Source organism: Astatotilapia calliptera, chromosome 7 (genome assembly GCF_964374335.1).
Source record: "Astatotilapia calliptera chromosome 7, fAstCal68.1, whole genome shotgun sequence".
Classification (NCBI taxonomy): domain Eukaryota; kingdom Metazoa; phylum Chordata; class Actinopteri; order Cichliformes; family Cichlidae; genus Astatotilapia; species Astatotilapia calliptera.
The window spans coordinates 25,394,366-25,417,701 of record NC_137428.1 but is presented as its reverse complement, the minus strand read 5'-3'; the positions used below and the strand labels follow the sequence as shown (position 1 = coordinate 25,417,701).

Here is a 23,336-nt window from a genome sequence, read left to right as displayed (position 1 = left end):
ATTATAGAATTTTAATGCTGTCTAATGCCCCACTGTCTCTTCATTATGATTTCAAGAAGATGCTCTGATGATAATAACTGATGCGAGTACCTTTACGAACACCTGCATATGCATGTTTGAACATCTCTTCTTGTGTGAAATGACTTCACCAGTGTTGAGATGTGCCAGTAGTATTGTGGTGTCTCTTTAAAGGAAGGGGGAGTGTAGAAGAGGGACAGAGCAAAGAGATGAATAGAAGGCACCAGAACCACCTACCATGACCAAGTGCGCTGTAAATGTAGGACAGAAATTCGAGTGGAATACAAACGGATCGTCGGGCGACATATTCGAGGGAAAACCATGTTTGGATGTGCCTTATCTGATTCAAAGCATTTCAAATATGGCACTACATGCGACCACAGGAACGCAGGGAAACTATATTTCCTCCCAAACATCTCTGGCATTGTGAAACGGAAAAGAAGAGTGGCTGTAAAAGACATCTCTGTGCCGTCTTTCTCCGATTATCATCAATGGTAGGCATTGCATAATTCACCCGTATCCACCGGAGCCATTCGGTTCCTCCTCTTTGGAAAGAGGGGGACGCCAGAAAAAAAAAAGAAAAAAAAAGAGCGACTTCATCTAGTGGCTGCCTTCTCGGTGCTGCCTGCAATTGTTTGGCAATGCCCTTTTCTCTCTTAGCAAGGACTTGCAGCCAGTAGCGGGGGAACAAGCAGGGGAAGGATGCATTTAAGGCTGGATTTGTGCTGCATTCAGGGCGATTCGGCAGTAATAGCGGCTCTAGCAGAAACAGCGAGTGCGGAGGGCCTGGGAAGTACCCAGCCCCACTATCTCCCCCTTTTCCTCCCTCCCTGCAGGACCATGCTTGCGTGAGGGATGAGGCTGTGCACAGGGACACCAGGCCAGAGCTGCGGCCTACTTCTCGCAAGAGCCGGTCTCTCGACTGCAAGATCTGTGAACACATTGCCACCATCAAATCAGCATCTTTGGTACGCAACTCCCTCTCACCGCCGTTTGCGTAGAGCAAATAATACTGACAATAATAACAATAAAAATACGAGTGTGTTTGCGCGTGCGTGTGTGCGCTAGCTTGTGTGTGCGTGCTTGGCGGCGCGAGGATGAGGAGGGAGGGAAGGGATGTCTGTGTTCTCAGCTGTACATCTGTAGTCATGGCAACCAGATCCTGTTAATGGATGTCATTTTTTCCATCCTCAGCTTCCCTCTCTGCCCCTGCTTTGAAGTGTGTGTATTGCGTTTATGTGTAATCCATGTAAATGACCGTTTGATGTCTTTTACCAGTGAGATTTAGTTTATTTGCTTTTTTTTTTCTCGCTGATTGTAAAAGGTTGAATTTTCTCTAAGTCATCTTACATTGTTGTGCTGATTCCTGAATAGTGGCATCTTACAAATTTCGGATGATTAAACAAACAAACAAAAAGATGTTGTTATGGATTTTTGCTGATCTGGCTTCTGATTGCTTTTTAGTTTGCAGTTTGTATTTTCTGTACGATGTGTGGCTTCATGTTTCTGGCTGCTCGATTTCTTTCACTTCCTGCTTCCCATATTCTTCCATGTAGGGCATCAGGTAGATCGAGGAGCATGAGCAGGACTTTGAGCTGCGGGTGCAGATGTCTGGGTATAAGCGCATGCGGCGACAGCACCAGAAGCAGCTGATCGCCCTGGAGAACAGGCTAAAGGCCGAGATGGATGAGCATAGGCTCCGGCTGCAGAAGGAATTGGAGACACATGCGAACAACACTTACATTGAGCTGGAAAGACTGGCCAAACGCCATGTTGCTCAAACAGACAAAGAGGTACAGCCTCAGCAGCAGGTGTTATTTGTGAATGAGATGAAAACTAAAGAGTGATGTAACTCACTCTGAGCTGCACTTGTGTCTACGTAAGGAAGGGATTCTATAAAAAGGTGATAATCTGATTATTTGAATGTGTCTTCACAGATGAAGTCAGTTGCAGCAGAAGAGAGGAGGATCCAGCAGCAGATTGTTGCTCAGCAAAAGAAAGAGCTGACTTCTTTCTTAGAAAACCAGAAAAAGGAATACAGGCTTTGCAAAGACAAGATCAAGGAAGTAAATATCATCAACAAATAAGTTTATGAAGTTGCACGCGAAGCATGTGTTCTTTGAGAAAATCTTCGCTTTGTCCAAAGTCCATTCACACGGTTTGTGCTGCGTTGCAGGAGATGGACAATGACCCTTGTATACCCAAGGAGGAAAAGCAGGAGCGTCTGTCGAGGCACAAAGAAACAATGCAGCGCTCTCAGGCTGAGGAGGAAGCTCACCTGCTGGCCCAGCAGAGGCTGGTGTACGATCGCAGCTGCAGGGCTCTGAAACGCCGGAGTCTGCTCAGGAAACATGAGTTTGAACAAGAGCAACTGAGAGAGGTACAGTAATACAATATCCTGATGTTACGTAACATTGTGTGCCACCAAGACTGTGAATGAGAGGGAGGATGGTGTAACAGTGAAGCTGCAGAGAGAAGAGCAGAGGGTAGATGAGTGTAAATGCCTGGGGTCAACCATCCAAAGCAACGGACAGAGAGGTGAAGAAGAGAGTGCAAGCAGGGTGGAGTGGGTGGAGATGAGTGTGAGAGGTGATTTGTGACAGAAGGATAGCAGCGAGAAAGAAAAGGAAGGTTTACAAGATGAAAGCACGACTTGCTGTGATGTATGGTTTGGAAACATTGGAGCTGAAGACGTTAAGATTTTCACTGGGAATGACCGAGATGCACAGGATTAGCAATGAGTACATCAGTGGGAACGCTCAGGTTGAGCAGTTTGGAGACAAAGTTAGAGAGGCAGTCAAGCTTGAGAGGGTTTGGACATCTCAATCTTGCAATGCAGGAAGTGAGGTCTTCCTCTCTTCTTGCAATGCAGGAAGAGAGGAAGACCTCAGAGAAGGTCCACAGAGGAAGTGAAAGAGGACACGCAAAGGGGTGGTGTGACAGAGGAGGATACCAGGGATCGGGTAGGAAGGAAGACGATCCACTCTGACGACCCTTAAAGGGAGCAGCCGAAAGAAGAAGACTATACCACCATGAAACAGCGTTCACAGTCACCCGCTTTTGGGATGATTGTTTCTGTTTTCAGAAGCTTTGTGGACACAACAACTTTTTGTAGCTTGAAGGAAGCAACTAAGAGTTATTTTTACTGTTAGTAATTTCTTGGATAATGTATACTTATTTACATTAATGACAATTATAGATCATAGGATATCATTCATAAAGGGATATCTGCTGGTGCACTCACCAACGGTATAAAAACTCTGTGGCATTAATTTAACAATTAATGATAACAACCAAGAAAAGGTTAAAAAACTCAAAACTCCAGGTGTTGTACAGAGTGCAAGGGTTTTTCTTCCACAGTGGAAAAGGGTTTCCCAGGGAAGTACTGGCATTGTAACTGCATGTCACTTACATAGTTTTCATGTATTTCAGCAAAGAGAAACACATGGAGATAAATAGAAGTTTTAACATTAAATCAAAAATAATAAAAATTTAAAAAGAAAAAGAAGAAAACCTGTATTAAGAAATATGACAAATTAATACTGTCTTTCAAAATGGTCCATTTTCGTGTCCCAGGAGCTGAACAAGAAGAGGACCCAGAAAGAGATGGAACATGCCCTGATGATCCGGCAGGATGAGTCCACCCAGGACCTGGAGCGCAGGCAGCTGCAGATGCTCCAGAAGCTGCGCATCGAACTCATGCGGCTGCAGCACCAGACAGAGCTTGAAAACCAGGAGGAGTACAATAACCGTCGGCAAAGGGAACTGCACAGAAAACACACTCTGGAGCAACGACAGCAGCCCAGAAACCTCAAGGTGCCCGAGATTTACTCTTTGCTGCTATTCTGTGTGGTGGAGAGTTTACATCCCATGAACATCTACATAATAACCTGATGAAGTCATGCGTTTACGCTGAAGCTCTGCAAGTGCTGTGCAATGCATTCATAGCATTCAACTTGACTGAAATATTTAGCCTGGTAGTCACCTGTAGAAAACCATTAAACACGTTGCCATGAGAACTGCTTCCTCCAAAACATGCGTGTTCACAAGTTTAAATCTCGTCTCTCTTTATCTAATAGCACAGTGGTCAGAAGCCCACTTATGACAATAAATGTTCAAGGGCGCTGCAAACAAATTATTTATTTATTCATACAACTTTATTTTGTATACTTTGAAAGGGTAGACTGAGCAGTCTTCAGGCTTTGAATCCACAAGCCTAATCATTCAGTTGAATTATGAACAACCAACTGAACCAGCTTTAAATTTAAATATACCAAGAAAAGAGCACGAGACTAACATTCAATCATTATCTCTGTTGCAGACACTGGAGATGCAGATCAAAAAACAGTTTCAGGACACATGTAAGGTGCAGAATAAGCAGTACAAGGCTCTTAGGAACCATCAGCTAGAGGTGTCTCCCAAAGGTGACCATAAAACCATCCTGAAGGCCCTAAAAGAGGAGCAGACACGCAAGTTGGCCATACTGGCTGAGCAGTACGAGAAGAGCATCAACGAGATGATGGCTTCACAAGCGGTACGCAGCAGTTTGTTATAAACAGTTGAAACGGGGCTCGTTCGTCAACACAAGAGCCTGGAATTTCAACACCCACACTCGCTGATGTTTGTCGCTAACTCTGTCTCGCCGTGTTTCTAGATGCGATTAGAAGCGGAGCAGGAAACGGAGTGCCAAGCTCTGAAGCAGCAGCTGAAGCAAGAGATGGAACTCCTGGACGCTTACCAGAAAAAAACCAAGTCACAGATGGAGACCCAACATGAGCGCGAGCAGCAGAAACTTGAGCAGAAGGTCTCCATACGGAGAGCGCACCTTGAACAGAAGGTACATTTAGCATCAAAGCTATTCTAAAATAAATCCAGCATGATACCATATTCTATGAAAATGATGCCAGATAGGTAGGTAGATAGATCTGCGTCCAGAGAGACGATTTATCAGCTGACAACAGCATAACAGTGGCGCTCTAGTTTGTAGTCAAGTGCACCGTGGACATGGTAAATATGCTTATTGTTTTATTCATAATATAGGAAAGCCATGACATGGCAGGGCTCTAATGATGACAGCGTTGTTCTGTTCACCACTTTTGGTTCAAACTGAAAGATCATAAAAAGTAATTTCATAACATCTTGTGGAGATAATTTGGTGGTTGTTTTGAGTCTTCTTCTAATGACACTGTGAAACTGCCTTTATAGTTTTGAATGAAGTACTGTTTTAGATAGTTAAACCTGGGTCACACATTCCTGCCTCCTCAGGCCAAGGAGGAAATTCTCTGGTTTTTATTTGTCTGATACTTGAAATGACAAAATGCCACACACTGTACATAAATGACGGCATCTGGATTCTCTTTTTTGCTAACTGAAGTTTCTCATTTTGTCTGTTGGTGTTTTACTTTTTTGAAAACAGACAACACAAGTGAGCAGTGAAAAGATAAGAAGACACTACACAGACACATGTATCCCCTCCATTATCATCTATTTTACAATAACTTGGACCATAATTTGTAAAATAAACATCATGCTGAGGTGCAGTCCAGGGTTAGGCTGATAAAACAAAATAAATCCATCAAGTGGGCAGTGATAGAATTATTTTCATGTTTAAGAAAAGAAGTCTTCAGATTACACTTTGCTAAAAAACATCACAAAGAACCTGCACAGTGCTGAAAATCATATAAAACGGATGAAACCAAGATTAACCTTTACCAGAATGATGGGAAGAGAAAAGTGTGGGTGAGTGAGAGAAACAGCTCATGATTCAAAGCAGTCCACATCTTCTGTCACTCATGGTGAAGCCAGTGTTATAATACGTGCATGTAAGGCTGCGTAGCACTGGGTCACTAATGTTTATTGATGATGTGACTGCTGATAGAAGTAGCAGAAGGAATTCTGAAATGTCCAGATCTATACCCAGCATGGGACCCAGAGTTTCCAGTTTTTGGACCTTTAAGGACCTTCTTTCGTTTTTCTGTTTGCTTCTTAGATTGCTTAATATCTACATTTTGATTTACAAATACTTCCTTACTTTTATGAATCTTCAATTCTGGGTTCCAATATGTTTTTTGTTCCCCCATTATGCCCTATCTCCTCCTATGCCTTCTTCCCATGTCTAGTTTAATCTAGTTTCGTTTACTTTTTCATTTCCTATGTGTTTTTTTTGTGTGATTTGTTTTGTTTTTCTTTCCTCCTTTGGTCGTGTTGTCTTGATTGTCTACACTGCCTTCAATGGGCAAGTGTTTCACTACCCAACAGTTTTCTGATATTAAATATGAACCTGAAGCCAAAAAGACCCATAAAGACCCAGTTTTTCATCAAAGGAACAAAAATATGAATTTTAATGGAAATGTAGTAATAGGTTTCTGCAACATCTTTATATACAGTAAACATGTTGAAATTACTGACAACAATTATGATGCAACAGCTGAATTTTTTTGCGGTTGATTCTGATTTCCAGTTTTCCTCCTACTCCTACTTTTTTTCCAATTCAATTTCTTACTGAGAACTATGATTGACGGCATATATGAGGAAAAATAAAATTTTCTTCAGTACAGGATATTGTAATTATAATAAAAGAAATGATTCAATTTTCAATTTTGAGGCGAATTCAATTCCCCTCAAAGTGCAGTAAGTTACGGGATCTTCACCTTTACATATTTGACCTTACCAAAAAAAAAAAAAGCAGATACAGTGGATTTATGTAACAAAACTTACATTATTTTTCACTATGTTTATAACTTAACCATTTACGAGGACGTCAACGTTTTTCTTTTTTTCACTCATGGCAGCTTTGATCCTTTGCTCATACCGAGGCAGCTGGATTTCAAGTTTTGGATAGCTTTAGCTCCTTTGCATATAGGCAACATTTAACCAGTGCTTGTTGCATCTCCAACCATAATGCCATTACAGATTAAAAAAAATAGGTAAAATGAATCTAATTCCATTTACCATGCTGTGTTTTCATTGCAGATTGAGGAGGAACTGGCTGCACTTCAGAAGGAACGTACCGAACGGATTAAGCACTTGTTGGAACGTCAGGACAGAGAAATTAATGCTTTTGACACAGAAAGTAGAAGCCTCGGCTTTGGAAGCCTGGGATCTATAGACTTCCCCAAAGAAGACAACAGATGAAAGTGGATTTATCTCTAAAGGACAACATATCCGTGCCCTTTTCACGTCCACTTGACCGTTTGTCCCACCCAGGGTGACAAAACTGGATTACTTTTCATTGCTCTTAGATATTGCATCTTTGAATTGGGGTGTTGCGTGCAATGAGAGCCTCTTTTGTGAAACTTTAAAGGGGGGTGGGGGGGGGGGGGGGTAAAACAAAAGAATCTACACAACAACGTGTCAATAAAAGTCAAACCTAGTCAGTGTAACTCAAAAGCCTATGTGTCTGAAATAAAAGACTCTTTCCTCCATGCCATTTTCTCCTTTTGGTATGAATTGAATAAATCAGGAAATTTTAGTAAAATGGGCACTTTGGTATGTTTAAGTAGAAACCCATCTTGTTCATATGAGGCTTAATGTGTGTTACATGGAGGGACATTGTGGAATGTGAGCTACGGATTCCCCCGTGGTGTTAAGCTGCTTTGTTTCGGTTTTGTTTTGTTTTTTACTAGTTTCATTTTGTTCTCTTTATTTTATTCTCTGAATGTGAATATTACTGTATGGGGTCACTGGATAGTCAGAGTTTTTTTTTATTTTTATTTTCCCGTCATACTTCCATTTTGTGCTTATGCATACAGTATACTGTGGACCCTCACTTTTCTAGGCAGTTCTGATCTTTTCTTTCATTTGATATGTAGACTCGATTGGCATAAGCTTGATCAGCCCATTTATCTTATCACAACTCAAGATCCCACTTGGTAAAACTGCTTATTATTGCATGCACTTTAAGGACAAATTCAGGTTGTGAAGTGAAGCATGAATCTGTCAGAGATTTTAGCTGTTTGTAAATAAAAGTGGTCATAGCATTTTTTTAGGCCTATGGTTACTGGACATAAGCGCCATATTTGATATGATAATTTTCACAAATGCCTTTATTTAAGTTGTGCCTGAAGCAGATTTTAGTTACGTGTTTGTTATATCTATATTTTACCTACTGAGGCCGGCACCATTTTTGTTTTTGAGTTCATCTAAACTTGTGAATCATTTAATGTTCACTAATCAAAGTTCTTGTAAAGGAAAATGGTGAGAATTGTGCTGTATAATTTTTGATATCAATATTTGTACATGAGAACATAGCTAGAATATACAGAGACACTCGTCTGTTACTGATACCAGAGTCTAATGATAAAGATTTTGCTTCGTTTTCTTTCGTTTTATAATATAGAGAAATGGTCATACAATAGCTCAATATATTGCTAAGTCAAATCACTAGACTTTGAGATTGTAAAGATGGAGGTGAATGGAACCACAGACTTTATATATCAGTATCAGCGACGCCACAACAGCAGACAACAGCATGTGGGTCTGGATTGCATTCTCCTTATTACTGTCTAATGATAAGATTTACATCTTTTTTTGCCATCTTTGTTATGGTCATTGAACAGGTTGCACAATTATTCCATTTCTACTGAATGGAAGGGTAATTGTTTGGTGCTTAATTTCTAATGCCACTTTTAGCCTTGTGGGTTTTGTCTCGGAGAGACGATTGATTTTTACAAAATGTAAAGCATTTTGAACCCCACCCCCGCCCCCACTCTGAGTCAAAACACTACTATGTTTTTCAAACACTCATGACATATTTAGAGTACCCCATGCAGTGAAACCCTCTTAAAAGAAAATTAAGTATATGTATGGAAAAATAAATGCTATTTTATCATGGGACAGTTTTTGGAACATTGTTTAATGTGGTGGTCTTGAATGCAACCCTGTTACATTTTTTCTTTTCTTTTCACGTCAGAGCCACAACTTGTATTAATGTTTGGTTATGTTCCTCACAGGGCTGAACGCTAGAAGACGCGCCCCGGGGTACAGCAGACGAACGCGATGGCATTCAGCGTCGGAACGCAATAGCACTTAAATGCTCTTGTTTTACACCTAAAATTCTGAATTTGTTTTCTAAGGTCGAACGGCTCCACTAAGATTTACAGTCTGTGACGTTTTCATGAACTTTCTGAAATTTGATGACAGCATTTCTCATATGCAGTAAGGCCTTTTGTCTTGGTCATGTGTAACTGAAAGCTTTGTGGACACAATTTTTTTAAAAAGTGCTGTTGGGGTGCTTGAATAAGTTTGTTTGTGAGCTGCAAAACAATTACAATTTGTGTGACTTTTATGTTACTAGAAAGATGTATTTAGTTAGAATAAAGGGGACTTTCCTAAAGAACTTTATTCACCATTTCCTGTGCAGTTCAAAGACAAAAATAAAAGAGATTCTGTTGAAAACAAGGACTCTCAATTATCATCCTGCATCTCATGTCAGAGTGCATTTCTTATCATTTGTGGTTAAATTTTCTTGTAAAGCTTTGTCATGTGGTGCAAATCGTCTCACTTTTGCTTTTCTTAGTGCATTATAACCACAGTGACCTACATCAAATCAAATAAAACGCTGTTTATCATAATTTACTGTAGGTTGCAAGCATGCAAACACACATTTGTTAACTTGTGAAAACAGAAACCTGAAGTTGGAGCAAGAAGTGAGAGAGAAGTTGCACTGCAGAGCGTCCAGGTTCCTCACGTTTCAGGGAAAGCCTGCTTGATTTAGGTAGTGAGTGTGGTTTATTTTTTAGCATGCCTCTACTTTATATGTGAGCAGGAATCTCACTGTAGTTTCCTTGAACTGCCGACATCTGTTGCAGCAGTTGCCAGTCTCGCCGCAACCCCTCTTTAATCCCCTGGGGTAACTGGAAACCCCCTGAAGGTGGCAAAAGAGTGGTTAGATTTTACCTGAAGTAGTGCTGACAGGGATGTGGCGCATTGAGTTCCCCCTCATTTTTCTCAAGTAGTCAGTAGTTCAGCAATAATACATCTAGGGTATTGAAACCAAAATGTGATAATCAACAGAAAACAAAGGGATGGTGCCAGCTCATAATGAGGTTTTTTCACTTTCAGTGAAAAGTTTACCTGTTGCTTTTACCTCAGAGGAGATTGCCACTTTTCTGTCCTGCAGACCTGCAGTCTGACCTGCAGTCTGACCTCTGACCTGCAGTCTGACCTGCAGTCTGACCTGCAGTCTGACCTAAAATGAAACCTAGTGATGCAGATAGTGAGCCAAAAAGACGTCATTGGGTGTCTCCAAGCAGAAGTGTTGGGGGATGACTGTACGATTAGCAACAACAACAAAAACAAAAAAAGCCCAGTTTATGTTATTTTCATATTTTCCCATCCTGCGAGATGTCTAATGTTTACTCATAAATCTCTGGAAGACACGCCACACTAGCATGTCACAGTGAGATCATCCAGTGTTAAAGTCAGCCCATGCAACAGATCGCATGCTTTACCTAAGCAGGCCCAGTCCTTTTACGCACTCAGAAAATTTGTGATTGAGAAATGTGACCTGTTTCCTGTGACCCTGCCGGCTTCCTGTGCAAACACCCGCTTGAAAACATTGTTGCAAAAAGACACGTGGTCTTAGGAGGGGATTTAGGAGTAGGAGATGAAATTCAGGAGAACTATTTACCAAATTTAACAGAAGGTAGAAAAAAAAACCCACAATATGAAACAGCTTTCAAAATCCCCCCTCACATTTGTGGTCCAAACAAAAATAACATTTCCTCAGCACTTACCTTAGAATTTGTTGGTTATGTCAGAGTGAACTTTGCCAGGTAGCAGCAGGACACTTTAGTCATGTGGTTTTGTTTTTGAATCATTGGGGTCATGCCTGCGCCAGCGAAGCCACTGAAAGCTAAACACAAACTGAAAGATCCTGAGTAATATCAGACTCCTCCTGCGTGAATGCCTATACATAGAAAATAAGAAACGTTAAGTTTCTTTTCAGATCTATAAAACAAACAAACAAACAAAAAAATTATCAACACCCAGCTTTGCACAGACAGTGATGAGCTCACTTTTACCTCCACACACCGACAAGTTTCTCACCCTTGCCATTTAAAGAGTGGTAGGAAGCAATTTGGTGAGCATGTGTGAAAAGTGTAGGTTGACCTCAGTCCTGATATGATTTTCATTCATGTATGACACTGTTTTTTAAATTCTGCAGGTTACTCTTTCAGTTTTCTTGAAATGTATAAATATAAGTGTTTATTTTCCATGCACAAAAAAGGAAGTCCTATTTTAAATGCCACAACCCTATGTCCATACATGTCCTAACGAGCAGACAATGCCCCAACATGCCTATTAAGGGAGCAGGCATTTAGATACATTGCCCACTTTGCTTGTTATAGGCGTAAAAAAAAAAAAAATGCACATGTGAACGAAAGGAGGAAATTCTGGGAAATTTGGTTGCCTCACAAGTGCACGTCATTTCCTCCTCTGACAAATGTGCGGTTTCTGTCTTTAAAAAGTTTTAAAGCAGTGTGATTATGACAAGTCCGCACAATTTGCTTGTGATACCGAGAGGAGAATGAATGGTCATGTAAAGAATATGCATTTTCAGCAGTTCATGGAAACAGCAGCAAGTAAGTTTTATAGTTTTTTGTCTCCTTTTTGTGCTTTAAATATAAAGCACTGAACACTTTTGCATCTTTTTTTGCCAATAGGGATGTGGTTATTTTTAGCGATTTACAGCTGTTGTGAAACTAAGAGCAGTTTGCCGTTTTCTGCGTCAGTAAAGGAAATTACAATGCTTATTAGTTTCTTAACATAATGCTACATAAAGTATTGGAAATGGCACCGTAAGCTTTTACTTGCCACATATTTGGTGTACAAAAAAAATAAAAAAATAAATCTCTTTTTTGGTTTTTATGCAAAGATCCCCTTAAACCCACCAATGTGATGAAGGATAACCATAACTGACTAGCTCATTTCTCCTCAGCATTACTGTCTCTCTTGCTGCTTATGACTGTTGATTCAACAAAAACTGTGGCATTAAGCACGAATCAGCAGTGTGGGAATCTCCTGCAGCAGACTTTGAAGATCACCAGAATTGTACACAAGGAATCTGGTGACCTAATCAAGACATATGTGAGTAGACTACAGGCACAAAACTGCTCTACTTTACCAGTATACTGGCAGATATGCTTGTGCACTTATAAGCTATGTAGGCTGATTCCTTTCCTTTTTCCCCTTGTTTGCAGAAAGCCGCTCAAGGGGAAATGTCAGAGCTCTTCTGCAAGGTGTCGGTGAACGACATTCCTGATCCCAACATCTCTGGGCTGGATCCCCCAGCAAGGATAGCAAGCATCTACACGCATCTCCAAGCTTTCCTCCCACATTTTAAACGTGTATACAAGCAGCAGACAGACTTACAATCGCCTGGCAGCCCTCTCCTGAAAGAGCTCACCAGAGTCTGGGGTCGCACTGAGAGTCTGGCCAGTTTCATGAACACATTTTATCAGAGCCTCTTCCCAAACCTGCCCATACCTGAGCCGGCAGGGGGGCCGACAACACTACCACCAGCTCAGAACGTCTTCCAGCAGAAGGTGTACGGCTGCGTGGTCCTGAAGACCTACAAGGATTTCATGTCAAACGTTTCCAAAGAACTGAGGAATCTAAAAAGCAAAGTGTGCACGAAGAGGACACCAATCAATGCATTCTGAAGATGACCAGAAGGTGGCCTTACACAGTCAGTTTCCTGAGAAAAACAAATGTAAGTGTAAAAGTGGCTGGAGTGTCAATGCAAGCTTATTTATGGTATTTAATATTTATTTTCTTTTGTGTTAATTGTCATGCTGTTAAGGAAATGTTATGTCCATGCAATATGTATTTAATTTGCAAAATGCCATTGGGAAAATCCTGTGTTGATGATGTAAACTTATTTGCGCTACACACAACAATTAAAAGAATACTTTGCATCTGTACTATGTGGTCAGCATCCATTTAATCATTTTTGTCAGAGACCATCTGAAAAAAAAGCATGGAGTTTAATACAATACTGGTGCCTACTTCATGGCAACAATCTAAGATAAAGTGATGTTTCTACAATAATAATTCTTCTTCCTTTGCTTCTGACAAGTTAAGATGGAAACAAAAAACATTGCAGCTTGTGATCTGCACAGAATCAGTCCATCCAGAGGGGTTAAAAGAAAATCAGGAAGCTGCTGAGACGCTGACTGCGTGATATCAACTCTGAATGACGCATGTGTTCAAAAGAAGGCTGCATCAGATAGGAAAGATTTCATGAAACTGGCGGGCTGTCTGGCTAGTCACAAGGTGTGGGTGTGTGTGGTTCAGATAATAGTTGTGCACTACATTAATAGTGTGTGCTGTGTATCCTTGTGTGCCTTAAAAAGAAGAAACTGCAGCTACAAAAAGGAAATGTGTAAGTATACACCCTTTGTAAACCCCCCCCCCCCCAAAAAAAAACCAAAAAAAAAAAAACCCACCACACAGATAATGAACAGGTTCTCCAGAGATGTCACCTCTGTACACAGTGACAATAAGGATATATGCTGGAGTGAAGTAATTCTTAGCTAAACTTTCCTCAGGTCACAAGCTGTCGGGAAACTGGAAGTAGAAGGGGGATTCACTCTGGGTCATGAATCAAGTTCCCTCTTATAACTCTGGCTTATTTAAGGCACAAACACAGAGGGTACCTCAGGGCAACAGTCATTCTCCAGTCTACATTGTAGTCAAGTTGTTCCGAAAATATCTCTTGAATCCCCCGATTAACCCACGACTACTGCCTACTGGGTGGAAATCAGTAGTGTCTGTTATTTCACTGACACACAGGTCATGCTCAGCAGACATGGTGACGACAATGTGGGACCACTAAAACACTGAAGCCTTCTTAAATTAGACGTCACCAAACAGAAGCGACAAGTATCATCACAAGTGCAGCTTTGTGAAGTTAAAGGCCAAAGTTGCACAGTGACATATGCTTCTGTGGCAGATCGGTGAATCTACACGAGTAATGATAAAGTTTTATTATCTGAAGCATCTTCTATAGATGAAGACACAAGTTACCACAAGAGAAGCAGGTGCACGGCCATGATCATTTTATATGCTTTGACATGGTTTGACCTGTGGGGGGCAGTATGGACCAGGGGTTCAAGTCATTTAAAGTCATGATGCACCACTGCAAAAAACATTTCTAAGACTAACATCCATTCATGTTAACAAACTAGGGTTGTTTTTTTTTTAAGGTATTTCAGTTATTTTTCATATTTTAAGCCCTTTTGGTGTTGTGACAGTAGAGCTACAGACACATGGGGAGAAAACAGGATGAGAAAAATCAAAAGAGGTCATTTTTCAGCCACACTTAAAATAGGGATACCTTGGTTATTGTATGTGGTTTATACTGTAAACACTCAGCCACCAGGAAAAATCTGACTTCCTATTTTATGCGTTCCACTTTCCTAAGTTGCCAGCTATTTTTTTTAAAGTCTTGCTTTCTAGGATTGCAAACGTAAGATTTTATTCCCCGATTTTAAGTTCCTCGTTAATGAGTAAAGCTGTAAAATGATGCTTTTGTACATCAGAACGTCACAGTCTCACACGAAGCCCGTTAGCTTACAGACACCAAACAAGGTTTCTCTTTGATCTCTGACTAACCTTGTGTTGTGACGTCTTTTCATCATTAAAGAGAAGTTGCCAAGTATAAGTATCGGAAGGAAATTCTATACCACAGACAAAGCAATTAATGAAAACCATTTCTATGAGTCATCCATTCTCAGGGTACGTTGACTTTTCTGAGAAATCCTGTGATCACTTTAGTTCCAACATTTAATGTAACCAGACTGTTTCCCTCTACAGCCAGTTACCATAAAAGGGAGTAATGACCTCTGCATGACGAAGCAGAATTGACATGAAAAGGGGTTTGACTTAAATGAAATTCACATCATGAATTTCTTCTTAAATGTTAAACCGATTCTGCCGTGAAGCATTTATTCATGCAGAACAGCACTCCCATTTCCTGTTATCAAGTATCCACATCATGAACTGAAGTCAGGACAGTTTCATCGGGTCATTTATTGTGCAAGTACAACATGAAGAGCATGCACCAAGAAGGTTCATGTTTGTGACATTAATAAAAGGCTGTTGTCTTAATAGAGACATATCCAGATACATTTAAAGACAGATCTTTATATCCCTGACTACTGAGACTTATTGATTTATGGCAATAACATTTTTAGATGTTTATCAAGCATCCATACTTGCATGCATAGAGTCATATTGTTGGTTAGCTAGCACTGGATATTTGATTAATATTGCTTTGTCCAACTGCTAGAAGTGCGTAGTAATTATCTCAAGTATTGCTAACAGTCAGATTACTTCAAATACATCCAGCATGTGTATATATATAGTCTTAGGATTTGCATAGTTATTCAAACATGAATAAGGCTTATATTCAGTGCGAGCAATAAACTTAAACAGACAATACAGTGAAAACGTCATTTTGCACCTCATGGTTCAGCATACCGACCTCACTTACACAAAGTTGTCGTGTCCATATTCAAAAAGCGAATGATCATTCTCGATTCAATTTCAAATCTTTCCAGCAACTGCAAAACACAGATTTACATTCAAACCTCAGTTATTTAGTACCAGTTTCCAATTTAAATGCAAACTGATCAGTTAAAAGAAAGTTAAAGCGTACACATATACTCATCAGCCACTTTTTTAAGGCACACCTGATCAAATGCTCGTAATAACTATGGCAGCACCTCGGTGCTTTTAGGCATGTAGATATGGTCTACAGATTGCATGGGTTCACCAAAAACCAGACAAAGGACTGGAAAAGCGTCGCCCGGTCTGATAAGCCTAGATTTTGTCCATGACATTTAGATGGTGAGGTCAAAATTTGGTATCAATAACATGAAGTGCCTCGTACCGACAGCTCAAGCCTCTGATGGTGGAATAATGTTGTTGTGGGTATTTTCTTGGCACATTTTGGTTCCCTTCATCGCAGCTGAGTAACATTTAAGCACCACAGAGCCCCTGAGTATTGTTGCTGACCATATCTACCACGGTGTACCCATCTTTCAGTTCTTTTCAGACTGGTTTCCTGAACGTGACAATAAGTTCACTGTACTCAGATGGCCTGTACAAAGAGTTAAGGCCATCCTTAAGGCAAACCAAACAGAAAACTAGCAAAGTGTACCTAACAAAGTGACCAACGAGTGCATATTGTTTAATAATGTGCATTACAGTGGGGCAAAAAAGTATTTAGTCAGCCACCGATTGTGCAAGTTCCCCCACCTAAAATGATGACAGAGGTCAGTAATTTGCACCAGAGGTACACTTCAACTGTGAGAGACAGAATGTGAAAAAAAAAATCCATGAATCCTCATGGTAGGATTTGTAAAGAATTTATTCGTAAATCAGGGTGGAAAATAAGTATTTGGTCAATAACAAAAATACAACTCAATACTTTGTAACATAACCTTTGTTGGCAATAACAGAGGTCAAACGTTTACTACAGGTCTTTACCAGGTTTGCACACACAGTAGCTGGTATTTTGGCCCATTCCTCCATGCAGATCTTCTCGAGAGCAGTGATGTTTTGGGGCTGTCGCCAAGCAACACGGACTTTCAACTCCCGCCACAGATTTTCTATGGGGTTGAGGTCTGGAGACTGGCTAGGCCACTCCAGGACTTTCAAATGCTTCTTACGGAGCCACTCCTTTGTTGCCCGGGCGGTGTGTTTTGGATCATTGTCATGTTGGAAGACCCAGCCTCGTTTCATCTTCAAAGTTCTCACTGATGGAAGGAGGTTTTGGCTCAAAATCTCACGATACATGGCCCCATTCATTCTGTCCTTAACACGGATCAGTCGTCCTGTCCCCTTGGCAGAAAAACAGCCCCATAGCATGATGTTTCCACCCCCATGCTTCACAGTAGGTATGGTGTTCTTGGGATGCAACTCAGTATTCTTCTTCCTCCAAACACGACGAGTTGAGTTTATACCAAAAAGTTCTACTTTGGTTTCATCTGACCACATGACATTCTCCCAATCCTCTGCTGTATCATCCATGTGCTCTCTGGCAAACTTCAGACGGGCCTGGACATGCACTGGCTTCAGCAGCGGAACACGTCTGGCACTGCGGGATTTGATTCCCTGCCGTTGTAGTGTGTTACTGATGGTGACCTTTGTTACTTTGGTCCCAGCTCTCTGCAGGTCATTCACCAGGTCCCCCCGTGTGGTTCTGGGATCTTTGCTCACCGTTCTCATGATCATTTTGACCCCACGGGATGAAATCTTGCGTGGAGCCCCAGATCGAGGGAGATTATCAGTGGTCTTGTATGTCTTCCATTTTCTGATGATTGCTCCCACAGTTGATTTTTTCACACCAAGCTTCTTGCCTATTGTAGATTCACTCTTCCCAGTCTGGTGCAGGTCTACAATACTTTTCCTGGTGTCCTTCGAAAGCTCTTTGGTCTTGGCCATGGCGGAGTTTGGAGTCTGACTGTTTGAGGCTGTGGACAGGTGTCTTTTATACAGATGATGAGTTCAAACAGGTGCCATTCATACAGGTAACGAGTGGGGGACAGAAAAGCTTCTTACAGAAGACGTTACAGGTCTGTGAGAGCCAGAGATTTTCCTTGTTTGAGGTGACCAAATACTTATTTTCCACCCTGATTTACGAATTAATTCTTTACAAATCCTATTATGTGAATTCATGGATTTTTTTTCACATTCTGTCTCTCACAGTTGAAGTGTACCTCTGGTGCAAATTACTGACCTCTGTCATCATTTTAAGTGGGGGAACTTGCACAATCAGTGGCTGACTAAATACTTTTTTGCCCCACTGTATGTGTACAAACCTTGAGGAAGTGCTCAAATGTGATGCCCTCATAGAATTCATCAGGCTCCTGTGTGCCAGAAAGTGAAGTTGTTGACTTTATCCAGACACCTTAATGTTATCTTGAGATGCTTTAGCTTACATACCATGTGACCCACTGAAATACTGGCCACCTCCAACATGGCTGCATCAGCAATGCATTTGGCTGTTTCCTTCTCCAGTGTCCCACTCCGAGATAACAGCTCCTCCACCACCTGAACAGACGTGAACAACAGCTGAAGTAAGATATCACTTCTGTAATGCTGTAATCGCATCATCCTGTCTGTTACTGGCAGCCAATCAGTTGCGTTGGAGGAAATTGAGCTAATAACCCCAGCACTAGAGTTACATGTAAAACACAAAGATAATTTACTTTTACAGTCAGTATTTTTAAACAGCTTAAAAACTCAGTTGAGAATGATCATAAACTTAAGGTGACTGTGCACGATCATTTCTTCCCCCGAGCTTACATGTCTGTATTCCTCTAGAGTTATTATCCCATCGTTGTCTGTATCGTGCATGTTGAATAAAACTGCAGAAAAACAAACAAACGCAGGTTTGACTTTGTGTCATCTTCAGGTAAAAGTCAAGCAGTCGAGTTCATGCGATCTATACTGAGACGTACATCTCAGTTTCTCTCTCCTGGTCTTTCCACGCTGCTCTTCTGTCATGTGCGCCGATGGCGGCCTAAAATGGGACATGACCACCACGAACTCTTCAAAGCCAATCTCCTGAACTTTTCCCTCGCCATTCTGATGGAAGTTTCTGAAGAAAACAGCAAATCAGATGCTCTCAAATGCACTGACAACAACTGATACATTAAATCTACAATTTCTTCCATCATTTTTCATCCTAAATGTAAGAATTGTTTATGATTTTGAAAAATACAAGTAAAATGATTAAAAGCAATGGTTAATTACTGTACCTTCTGTCAAAAAACGCCTCTATGATCTGTGCGCGGATGGGATTGAACGCTAGGTCGTCGATTTCATTGAAATGATCTCTCCTGAGGGTTTAAAATAGACTTTCAGGAGTAGCTCATTCATAAGAGACACAACCGTAGAATCCTGTAGAGCAGGTTTCCCGCTCCAAAGAATATTTGTTTCAAGAACAAATGAAATATCAGCTTACCGTAGAGTCTCTTCATTGTGACTCAGCTGCTTAAATCTTTTATGCAGAACTCCAATCTGTTCAAATGAAACTGAGAAATAAGACGGAAACTTTAGGACAAACTACCTGTAAAGATTGCACACCAAGATTAAGTTCCACTAAAATGCCAGTTCAGCTGTCCACTTTCAGCTTTCAAAGCAGCTAATTTGGATATTCACGTTTCATGTAAAACAGTTTGGTTTGCCTCTCATCTCTCACACTCACCTGTTTAGAACATACAGGTGAAACCATAAGGTCATTTAGGAAAGTAGAAAACTGGAGTTTCAGCTTTTGGGTGTTTACTGTAAATGGCTGCTGTCAAAGCTTTCAATAGAGTCCGATCTATTATTAACAACACCTCTCTTTGCAAACCGGGTAAAGTTCCACTTCCATTCACTTGCACTTTAAATTATTCATCTGTAATGCACCACAACTACTGGTTTATCTTATACACAGTGATGACTAACAGGTAACTGAATGGAAACACCAAATGTTGAGCATTACGTTGACATGGACGTATTTCCGCTTTAAGACTGCCTTAAAGTAAGAATGAATTAAAATGTTATTTCCGCCGCAGTGAGTTCCTGTTTTTGTTTTGCATTTTTTACGCAGGCTGATTCTACACGTCTGATTGAAAATGAAGCATTTTCAAGTAATGCAAACAACAGCCCGGTGATGACTACTCACAGCCCGTCTTTTCCGCCAGATCACTATATTCTGGCCGTCCAGGTGAGGACTGTAGTGCACCCATTGCTCCAAAAAAGATCTTCCCTGGTCAGCCCGCTTTTAAAGGGAGCACAGAGGAGTCTCACATGAACTCAGAGTGATTCAAAGCGGATTTCGTGCTTCCAGATGATCCATATCCACCTGTGTGTTTCTGTGACAGAGCCTGCTCATCTGACGGTTCTTTTCCCCCTGCGTGCTCGCCAAGCAGGTTTCATCCTCTGCAAACAGCGCATGCCACTTCCGCAACGATCGTCTCGATGACGACACACTCTTAGGAACAACAGGGTGCACTTTAAATGACCAGTTTTACATATTCAGAGGCCGCGTGTGAGGGTTTGCCATGAAGTGCAGAATAAGAAAAAATAGACAAGTAGCCTTCACATACTGTAGCGATTTTTTAAATATATTTCCAGACAGGCTTTCTTTACTTTTGAATACTACTGTACATCTGCCCTTTGCACAGGTGGATGGATCCACATGTATAAACCCACCTGTTGCAACCAGAGCAGCCCTCAGAACATAGTTGCACACCCAGCCTAATTTTAAATATTTCCATAATCATGAGCATAACATTTATTGTGTTAAACTACCAGCAACATCCCACTTTAGGAACCTGAGTTAATCAGCTCTAGAGAGAAATCTGCTTTAAGTTACTTTCAGGAAAAAGTTTAAAATAACCTACTTCAAACTGGGAGTAAATGGCTGTGTGCACAATTATTAGGCAAGCTGTATTTCTGAGGATTAACTTTACTCTGAACATCTGCATTTCATTTGGTCATTTCAAAATGTTAATTAAAATCCAAAATGGATACCCCATCTCAGTTGTTTATTTTCATTAGTTAAAGTGAGAATAATAAAAACAAACAACTCTAAATTTACAAATAAACATTTCTGATATTAAAAAAGAATTCAGTGGGGGCTGTTTTAGCTCAGTGGGTGGGCAGGCGACCACATGCCACATGGCCAGAAAGCAGTGGCCCTTTGCTACATGTCTTCTTCGCTATAATAAACCCAAAAATGCAAAAAAAAAAAAAAAAGAAGAAGCAAAAAATAAATAAAATAATAATAATAATAATAATAAGAAGAAGAATGATATGATAGATCAACAAACTGATAAGTCCATCTATTGAAAATCAACCTTTTTGTGCCACAGCAGCAACAGCCTCCCAGACACTGTTTAGAGCCGTGTGCTGTGTTCCTTGTGTCTTGTTCAGTGGTGATTGTGTTTTAGCCTTCCTTGTCTTGGCCATATCTGTGAGCACTGAATCTACCACTCCAGGTAGGGTCTAATTCTGGAATATGATAGCTTCACGTTTGATTGTTCTCAAAACTTGGGTGTTTCTTGCAATTCTGTTGACTGTTTGCACCAAAATGTTTGATGGTTCTGTCATTGCACCCCAATATCTTTGCACTTTCAGGAGTGCTGCATCCTTCTAAAAGACTTCTGACATTTGTTGCCATTTTACTGTCAGTTAAATCTTCCTCTTTTCTTTTTTTTAAGTCCATTTTGTCTGAGAAAAAGAAGCCACCTAATAATTATGCACCCCTTGATATGAGGTGTTGGTCTCCTTAGGCAGTACTCTCCGTCATTGCACAAACACACATCACCTGATGTGCTTAAATCAAATAAGTGTTCATGTTTAGAGTATGAAAGCTTAGAGTATGAAAATATGCATAAAAATTGTCAAAAGATATGTGCAAAATACTCACTTGTCTAATAATTGTGCACAGTGTGTAGACCTGTGACAGCTGGGATAGGCTCCAGCTCCCCACAACCGTGACCAGGAGAAGCGGTCACGAAAATCCAACATCAGGTGATTTTTCTACTGGAATTCCCCTCATGTTCATACAAAAAGCTATTCAAAGGATTGGTGGGAGGAATATCAAGGTCTATGCAGGGACATTACACCAACTGGGGTTGCTCAGCTTCTTAAATAACATGGTCCAACTTCTCTGAACAGTTAGTGTCTGTCACAGTTCATGAAAAGGAGTCAGAGGCAGGACACACCTAATACAGTTTCAGAAGGTTTTAATGAGCAACTCGTGATCTCATAACAAAAATAGACAAAAGATCTTGTTTTTAACTGAATGTTCACTGAACACTGGGTCAGAGTTTAGTTGCTATAGCAGTTACGAAGACAGGATTTCTTCAGAAGCAGAATATTCAACTCTAGCTTGTTATTTAATAAAGATAAGTCTTCCGAAATTGTCTCAAAGGCAGAATTTTTATTCAGGTAAGCAGCTAGTTAGTTAACACTGAAACGCCAAGTGTATCATATTTTATTCATGAGTTTTGGAGACCTCTACATCATCGGTGCAATTTTGTTTTTTAACCCCGACCCAAATATGTGTTATCGCTTGTTTGAGATTAACAAATCTTGAGCATAAATTAGACAGAAATACCATATTTGCAGAAATGACTCAAAAACTCATATATACAAATTGATCCTTTGACACAGGATCTACTTTAAGTTTGTTTGTTTCCAGAGTGTGCGTGAGAGAGATGGTCAGAACAGTACAAGAGGAAGAGACAGATTCTTGGAAGACTCCTGAGATCTGAACTGGTCTCAAAGAAAAAAAATCATCTGTGCTTTTCACAATGTCATAATGCATTTACGGGGTCATATCATTTTGGTTCAGTCAGTTTCTGTAGCTCTGTAAAGTAACTCAATTACTTGAAACACTTCACAGACATAAACATAGTTTACCTGACAGTAAGTTACTGCCAAACTGATTTAAGCACATGTAGTTAATTACTCGTCAACAATGAATACATGTCAGGCTGACCTGTAGAAATATGTGTTACATGTTTACAGCGGTCACGTCTTTTTCCAGTTTCTTGTAACTGTCTAGTCATGTTGACTTAAAAGGACCAGAACAACCTCTCAATTTAACGCTAGTACCGTAGCCTTCATTTATATTTCACATTACACTTTTTAAATAGAAGCAGAATGATTCCCAAACAGTTTTGGGTTTTTTTCTTTTGCTCTTTAAGGACTTTCTTGTCGATGTTGTTACAAAAACCTGATACCCAGAGTTGACTCTTGATCCTGAGAAGACCGAAAACCACAGAAAAGTTGCTAAATGATCTTTGAGGTGTGGCTTCTGTTTAAAACTGTTGCGTCCTGCGTCAGTTCTAGCCTGGTTGAAATATGTTTACAGTTTGAATTCAGAGCCGAGTGGTGATCGCCACATGTGATGAACCAACTTTGATAACAACGAAAGAGCTGATAATCTGCATCCACTGTCAGATCCAAAAGACTCCCTCCAACACTTCTAATGGTTTCTTTGAACAACACCTGAAACAGAAACAAACATGACTGTATACTTACTGCATTGCATGTCTATAGTACTGTTAGTAGCATGCTACGCAAGAATGTCGTGGATCGAGCCACTCCTATCTGGCAAAACAGCTGCTGTGTGATCTTCCTGTCTGCGGTCATGTTTGAATGTTGCTAACCACAGATCATTCAACAATCAGCAATGATTTCCTGCCCTGTGTGAGTCATTAGAAGAGTGTGAACTCATGCTCAGACATGTAGGGAGTCTTATTTATGCATCCTTCATAAGAAGCTGGGAGGAGTTCCAGGTTATT

At 40.5% G+C, this 23,336-nt stretch overlaps 3 protein-coding genes across 3 annotated transcripts; 2 read left to right on the top strand and 1 right to left on the bottom strand.

Annotated features, from left to right (window-relative positions):
* Window positions 1-29: 29 nt before the first annotated feature.
* On the top strand, window positions 30-9,414 carry taok3b (TAO kinase 3b). The gene is made up of 8 exons (XM_026173861.2): window positions 30-986; window positions 1,575-1,811; window positions 1,956-2,084; window positions 2,195-2,398; window positions 3,595-3,834; window positions 4,340-4,552; window positions 4,673-4,855; window positions 6,991-9,414. The coding sequence occupies exons 2-8, from the start codon at window positions 1,626-1,628 to the stop codon at window positions 7,150-7,152; spliced, it is 1,317 nt and encodes a 438-aa protein (XP_026029646.1). The 5' UTR covers window positions 30-986; window positions 1,575-1,625; the 3' UTR covers window positions 7,153-9,414.
* A 1,868-nt stretch (window positions 9,415-11,282) lies between these two features.
* m17 (IL-6 subfamily cytokine M17) lies at window positions 11,283-12,944 on the top strand. Its single transcript, XM_026173873.2, has 3 exons — window positions 11,283-11,603; window positions 11,960-12,108; window positions 12,222-12,944. Exons 1-3 carry the CDS (start codon window positions 11,549-11,551, stop codon window positions 12,681-12,683), a joined length of 666 nt encoding a protein of 221 aa, XP_026029658.1. The 5' UTR covers window positions 11,283-11,548; the 3' UTR covers window positions 12,684-12,944.
* Window positions 12,945-15,030: 2,086 nt separating this feature from the next.
* On the bottom strand, window positions 15,031-19,988 carry tescb (tescalcin b). Its single transcript, XM_026173874.2, has 8 exons — window positions 19,703-19,988; window positions 18,998-19,067; window positions 18,792-18,872; window positions 18,492-18,631; window positions 18,337-18,398; window positions 17,974-18,081; window positions 17,850-17,897; window positions 15,031-15,587 (listed from the first exon to the last, which is right to left on the bottom strand). Exons 1-8 carry the CDS (start codon window positions 19,764-19,766, stop codon window positions 15,510-15,512), a joined length of 651 nt encoding a protein of 216 aa, XP_026029659.1. The 5' UTR covers window positions 19,767-19,988; the 3' UTR covers window positions 15,031-15,509.
* Window positions 19,989-23,336: the final 3,348 nt, after the last annotated feature.